The 7,500-nt window shown below is 47.6% G+C and overlaps 1 protein-coding gene across 1 annotated transcript in view; it reads right to left on the bottom strand.

Moving 5' to 3' along the window:
• Positions 1 to 7,500, bottom strand: part of LOC138969608 (leucine-rich repeat-containing protein 74A-like) — a 30,827-nt gene that overhangs the window by 5,081 nt on the left and 18,246 nt on the right. The window contains exon 5 of the mRNA XM_070342466.1: positions 6,216 to 6,311. Coding sequence (XP_070198567.1) covers positions 6,216 to 6,311 — 96 coding nt within the window. The remainder of the gene's footprint in view (positions 1 to 6,215; positions 6,312 to 7,500) is intronic.

The raw sequence follows: 7,500 nt of genomic DNA, 5'->3' as shown, positions 1-7,500 counted from the left end.
ACAAAAACATGTTCTCGTGATCAGTACCAGCTTTGCTAAATCAAAAATGAGGCCTGCATTTTACAAAGTGTCTCACATATGATCAAAGTACTGCGACAAAAACATAAAAGTGCAAACAATCAGGAATTTCATGGGAAAACATTGCTACATTTATCAAATTTTCTCCACTGAGAAAAAGTAACACAATGTCAACACTACCATACAAAAATGCAACCTTCATCCCCACCAACCCGTTTAGTTGATAATATAGGATTTCTCTTTCAATGTGCGGTCTTGTATGCACAAGCTCAACACTTCACAAAAACTCTCGCTCACGGCTTTACAGTAAAGGCATCTTACTATATCACCACGTCATGAGTTAGATACGAGTTCATTACCCAAAATATATTTGTCAACCATAATTCCCGTTCATCAATTGTAGGGGTTTCTGCGCCTAAATCGTAAATAGGTAGCTTTACGGGCCAATGGCACTGAGGGCTTAACTTTGGACTTTTAACCGACTACTATTCAGACCTTACTGATCTCCAGAAATAATATGTGATGAAAACGGGAAAAAAAATCGCAACGATACACATGGGTTACGATACACTCGCGAGTTTTATGTGCAAAACATTATTTAGCCCAGTTGAATGCTAGTACTAGTAGAATTGTTCTTTAGCTGAATCAGTCAAATTCAGCCTACCGAGTAAACGATCATTCAAAAAATAAAATCAAGTTAATTGTTACCTTGCATGCAAGCAATTCGTTGTGACCGGCGAGGTGCTGGTACCGGTTGAGCAACAGGTGCAGGAGGAGGCACAGCAACCACAGCCGGACCCGCAAGAGCCGCAGGTCTGGGCCTTGGAAGTGTGATCCAGAGTTCGTCATCACTGTCACTCTCAGAGTCTGTTTCACTCGGCACTGAGGTAGCCGAAGACGGTGTATCCTCGTCTTGATTGTCAAGAGTCTCGGAGGCTGGCAGCAAGTCCTTTCTATTGACCGCTCGCTCCGCGCCACCAGCTAAAGGCGCGACGAGGTAGACGTGCTGATGTTCAGCGACGCGGCAGGTCACTCTGTAGATGTCTGGCTTCCAATAGTCCTGGATTTTGTTGCGCCCCAGGACCCGGTTCCGCAGGTAGACGTGGTCGCCAACGTTGAGGCCGTGGTCTGCAGCGCGTCTGTCAGTGAGCGCTGTCCTCTTGACCACCGCCTGTTGAAGGTGGTCAAATGCCTTCTGATGAGCCTCTGTCAGACGCAGGCGATGTTGCCGCACCCAGTCGATGGTGCCGCTGGCTGCTGGGGCTGGGAAGCCCAACATGTCGTCAACGGGCAGCCTGGGTTGTTGCCCGAAGAGCAGGAAGTGTGGTGCGAAGCCCGTGGACGCATGGGGTGTGTTGTTGTAGGCCTGGACCAGCTCCGGGAGATGAAGGGGCCACCTGGTCTTCTGCTCGTGGTGCAGGGAGCGTAACAGGTTATGCATTGACCTGTTAAACCGTTCGCACTGGCCGTTGCCCTGCGGATGATACGGTGTGGTGCGACTCTTTTTGATGCCGTACATGTCGCAGAGTTCCTTTATGAGTTTGGATTCAAAGTCTCTGCCCTGGTCACTGTGGATTCGCTCCGGAACCCCGAAGCGCTGGAACCAGTTGTTGACCAGAACTTTCGCCACCGTCGCAGCTTCTTGATTCCTGGTGGGAATCGCCTGTGTGAACTTGCTGAAGACATCAGTGAGGACGAGGACGTTCTCGCGGTTGTCGCTGGCAATTTCTAGCTTGGTGAAGTCCACAGCGAGGACCTGAAGAGGGCGGCTGGCCAGCAGAGGCGTAGAAGTGGTGTGGGTCGTCGAGGGGAGACGACCCATACAGCAGCGCTGACAGTTGTCGAGGTACTGCTTCACCTGGCTGTACATTGCTGGCCAGTAGACCCGGGACCGAAGAAGTTGCATGGTTCTGTCGTAGCCCTGATGACCCATGTTGTCGTGTAGCATGGCTAGGACATCTGGACGGAGCGTTGACGGCAAGACGAGCTGGAACTGGGGCCCGTGGATGGAGTCAGTTACCTTTCTATAGAGGACGCCATCTCTCAGATAGAGACGGTCGTGCTGTTGTACAAGGCTGCGCAGCTGACGGTCTTGGCCTGTGGCAGGTTTGGTGGGCCAGGTCGTTAAAACAGGCCCGATGGTGGTGTCTTCCCTCTGAAGCCGTTGTAGTTCTGTGGACGACAGCCGAGGGAAGATTGTCTCAGGCTCTGCTTTTGTGTCTGGATGATGGAAGGCGGGAGCGACGTCTGGGATGGCGGCAGCCTGTCGCTCGCAGCAGATTTGTTGCGCTGCTGCCAATTCAGGGGGGAGGGAGGTGGACGTCGTGGGAGAGGGAAATGACGGGGGCATCCTGGAGAGGGCGTCAGCGGGGTTTGTTTTCCCTGGCTGGTATTTGATCGTAAAGTTGAACTGAGCCAGTTGGGCTGCCCAGCGCTGCTCCAGAGCTCCGAGGGGGGCCGTTTTGTAGTGGACCAACGGGTTGTTGTCCGTGAGGACGGTGAATGTTGCCCCCAGCAGGTAGTGTCTGAATTTTTCGGAGATTGCCCATTTTATCGCCAGGAATTCCAGCTTCATGCTGCTGTATGCAGCCTGGTTTTTCTCTGTCGGCCGCAATCGTCGACTCGCGTAGGCGATGACTCTGCGTCGTCCTTCCTGTTCTTGGGAGAGGATGGCGCTAAGTCCGTCGTGGCTGGCGTCTGTCTCCAGGATGAAAGGCTGCTTGAAGTCAGCGTAGGCAAGGACTGGGGCCGAGGTCAGGGCTCGCTTCATGGCGTCGAAAGTGACTTGATGCGTGTCTTGCCAGAGGTGCCTCAGGTCTGTTTTCTTCTTCTTCTTTGTGCCTTTTTCGGCCTCTGCCACCAGGTCGTGCAGAGGACCCGCGAGCTTCGAAAACTTGGCAATGAAGCGCCGGTAATAGCTTGCGAACCCGAGGAAACTGCGGACTTCAGTTGTGGTCGTGGCCGATGCCGCTGTTTGTTGTGGTACCGCTGTTTCTGGAAGCAGTCGGATTCCCGGTGGCCGACTCTGCCACACCAGTTGCACTGGGGTTGATGGTTCTGCTGTTGGTGATGGTGGTACGTCGGTGCAGCTGGTGGTGGTTGTGACGCCAGTTGTAGCTTGAGGGACTCTGTCTCCGTGGTGAGGGCAGCGATGCGTGCTTCGAGCCTTGCGATGGAGGGGTCCGGTGCAGCGAAGACTTGTTCAGCTGTTGCTTCAGCAGGGCTATCTTCCCGCATCCATCGCATGGCCTCGCTGGTGACCTCGTCGAAGGTGGCGGCCGGCTTTTCTCGTAGGAAGCGGCACATGTCACGCTTCAGGGATTGTGGGTGGAGTCCTGTGGCGAAAGTCTTGCGCAGCTTATTGTCGTTCAGTGTGTTGGCCTCGGCAGCATTGGTCTTGGCCCACGCAGCGCGTAGGTGGCTGGCGTACTCGCTAACGGACTCGCCGAGACCCTGTTGTCGTCTGTGGAAGGCGGCAGCCAGCGCGACACTATCTCGCTGGTCGCCCCACGTCTGCTCCAAGATGGCGTAAATTTTGGCCGGCGTGTTGACCTCAGCTGCTGGTCGCCTGATGACCTCCTGTCGAGCCCTTCCGTCCAGCGCTCCAAGGATCCATGCCGCTGCAGCAAGTGCAGGGACCGTCTGTAGCTGCAGGATCAGCTTGGCCTCTTGGATAAAAGTCTCGGCGCAGTCGCCCTCGCCGGTGAAACGCCTCAGCTTGCAGAGCCGCAGGTTGGGGGTGTTTGCCTCGTCCGCCATGTTTGCCTGTACTGTCTTCTTTCAGTTGATGCTTCTGTATCCTGCTCGCAGCGCCAAATGTAGTGGAGGAGTGGAAGGGGTAGTAGTAGTACGAGAAGCCCAAGTCCAAGCGTCTTGTTTCAACTTTTTATTAAAGAAAACAATGCAAGGAAACGTAGAGGCCGAAGGCGAAACCCATAGACAGCAAAGCAAGTGTAGTGTCGTGTTCAGCTGCTAGGAGCGAATGCATGCTTATGCCGGTGTCCGGCCTATACTTATAGCCCCGGCGCGGACTGCACAGAAAGCACCGTCCGCCGAGAATAAAAATCGCCTGAATACGGCCAGAAACACGGAATCTGTGTTTCTTACACTTGCTTTACCCTACGTTATTTAAACAAATACATAACCAATCCTAACAAACAATACATCAAATTAAAGCTACGACCTTTAGCTTTCCATTGCAATAGATAACATTTCGTAAAAACTTATATTTATTTAGTAGGATGCAAAAACAATGGTCCTAGTGAAGGCACTGAACCAACTTCAGTGCGGAAAATTACAAAACTCTCTAAACTGGAATAATGGACAAACTCATAAATCATACAGATAAAAAGAAGAACCCTAGACAAACATCATGATATGCGTTACTTGGGGGAAAATTATACATTGACTTAGTACGAAGCGGCAAAGTCCGAAAGTAAATGGAATCGGCTAAATTCCTGCGCGAGTACCTGTCTGCATAAATTAGCAATCTTTGCAGAGGAACCAAGCATCACTCATTACAACCAAATCCTTATAAACAAACTAAAATCATATGCAACATAGGTACGGGATATGTAATAGTGATACAAAAATGACAAAACAATGATTGAAAAGACAAAGATGAGTTTGTGAGAATCAATTTCTCTCGACGATGCATGAAAACCGGTCAAGGTCAGAGTGACGCTTTGGTCAGTTCGAAGCATTATCGTAAATAACACAATAATATGCAGCCATCCAGCCTAATCAGTGACTTCTATGCAAACCTAAATATAATTAGGACCGTATCAAAGATAAAAGGGACTTTGAAAGATAGAAGTTAGGTAGATATATAAAGAAAGGTATTTTATTAGAATTTGCGCCGGCAAGGTGCGCGCGCATCATCGTATCGTCTGCTATGGGATGGGTTATCCCGTTTGTACTGTACACAAGGCTGTTTCGCTATGCGATGATTAGAGTGTTTAGGGTAGCGAAGTGCACTTTGCTACATATATATGTTTTTGGAATCAGGAACCAACAAGGAATAAGATGAAATTGTTTTTAAATCGATTTCAAAAATTTAATTTTAATCAACATTTTTATATTTTTAATTTTCAGAGCTTGTTTTTAATCTGAATGTAATATATTTATATGTTTTTGGAATCAGAAAAATATGAAAAATAAGATGAAATTGTTTTTGGATCGTTTTATAACAAAATTAATTTAATTACAATTTTCCGATTTTCAATGACCAAGTCATTAATTATTTTTTAAGCCTCCAAGCTGAAATGCAATACCAAAGTCCAGCCTTCGTCGAAGATTGCTTGGCCAAAATTTCAATCAATTTCATTGAAACATGAGGGTGTGACAGTGCCGCCTCAACTTGTACAAATAGCCGGATATGACGTCATCAAAGACATAAAAAAATGAAAAACAACGTCCGGGGATATCATTCCCAGGAACTCTCATGTCAAATTTCATAAAGATCGGTCCAGTAGTTTACTCTGAATCGCTCTACACACACACAGACACAGACACAGACACACATACACACATACACCACGACCCTCGTCTCGATTCCCCCTATTTGTTAAAACATTTAGTCAAAACTTGACTAAATGTAAAGAGAATCAGCAAAACTATCAAGTACTTGAAGTAGAATTGCCAGTGTGCTCTCTTCAAAGGAAACAAAAAGTCGACCGACAAGAAAAAAACCCATCATCCTGGATATTGTAAGAAATTGCCTGCTAGCGGAGAGAAAACAAGTCGCGTGAAGCGATATCAAAACAATTAGTCAATACGTCATGTTGAAACTAAAAGATCGACATTAAAAACCAGCCATCGTTAAAGGGGGTAGGGGGGGGGGGGGGGGGGGGGGGGGGGGGGCAGTCATCACATAGCGAGGAAACTTTAAGCACTAGAACATAATATCTGTTGTCGAAAAATAACACAGATCATTCAAAGACTCCAAACTCGAGAGTGCTTTATCCGGATATTGTGTTCACAATAGACGATATTCGGCACGCACGCACGCACGTACGCACGCACGCACGCACGCGCGCACACACACACACACACACACACACACACACACACACACACACACACACACACACATACACTCTCACATACACACACACACACAAACACACACACACACATACACAGACACACACACAGACACACACACACACACACACACAGACACACTACAGCCGTACCTCCATGTCGAGATTGTCTATCGCCATAGTGGGGTTCTTGAGCAACGTGTTGAGCAGCATGCATGTGAAGGACGCTGTGATGGGATTCTGTCCGATCTGCACGTGACACGCCAGCACAGGAAACATCAGCAAAGTTTTAAAATTTGTTTATTTGAGTACGTGACACGCCAGCACAAGAAACATCAGCAAAGTTTTAAAATTTGTTTATTTGAGTACGTGACACGCCAGCACAAGAAACATCAGCAAAGTTTTAAAATGTGTTTATTTGAGTAGTCTCTGACTGTTCACCTTTGCCAAAAAATAGCGCTCCCGGGTAAAGTGATGTTAACATGGCAGACTTACAACCCACTTTCCATTAACTTTTCAGAGATTATTGTCAGCACCAAGTCGGTTGAAAATCGCTGCCCAATGAAACAGCACCAACGCCAAGACTAGTTTTAACAATTATTCTTAGCTGATTTGCACATTCGGGCTTGTCTGGTCGAGTTCGTTGTTTTCCGGCTAAAGTCAAATCGCAAGTAACTCTTAAAACCCTTACCAGGGTGAAGTTCCTTCCATTGCCATTGAGTTCGTGGCAAGAAAATACCAAAACAGTTTGAAACTGCGTTATTACGACCAGTTCGGGCTTAGTTAGGAACAAAACTTTTGTTTTTGTAACTTTGTTTTTTTGTGTGTGCCTTTGGTCCAAAAAAACAAACCAACCACAGTGACAAATGTTCCCGTTTCGAATTTTGTTCTGTAATATAGCTATTAGGTTCCTTCCTTTATTCAGTCAGTGTCAAGGCCAGTTTGGCTGGTTCTGAATTTAAGTTGACAGCATACGAACCCTGAGAGCCTTGAGCGTATTGTTGCGGGCCAGACCCTGGGGGTTGGGTTGAGGGAGTTTGAAGTTGTCAAGGTTTTTATTATAACTCATCACAAGGACCCCACTTGTTGCATGGGGTTGAGGAATAGGATTTATTTTAATTCTATGCAGCTTGTTATCGCGCGCATATTTCAACATACGGAGTCAAGGCGCAGGGATTTATTTATGCCGTGTGAGATGGAATTTTTTTACACAGCAGATCGCAGCCATTTCGGCGCATATCCTACTTTTCACGGCCTATTATTCCAAGTCACACGGGTATTTTGGTGGACATTTTTATCTATGCCTATACAATTTTGCCAGAAAAGACCCTTTTTTCAATCGTGGGATCTTTAACGTGCACACCCCAATGTAGTGTACACGAAGGGACCTCGGTTTTTCGTCTCATCCGAAAGACTAGCACTTGAACCCACCACCTAG

Source organism: Littorina saxatilis, linkage group LG6 (assembly GCF_037325665.1).
Source record: "Littorina saxatilis isolate snail1 linkage group LG6, US_GU_Lsax_2.0, whole genome shotgun sequence".
NCBI lineage: Eukaryota > Metazoa > Mollusca > Gastropoda > Littorinimorpha > Littorinidae > Littorina > Littorina saxatilis.
This window is presented reverse-complemented; position numbering and strand designations above follow the sequence as displayed.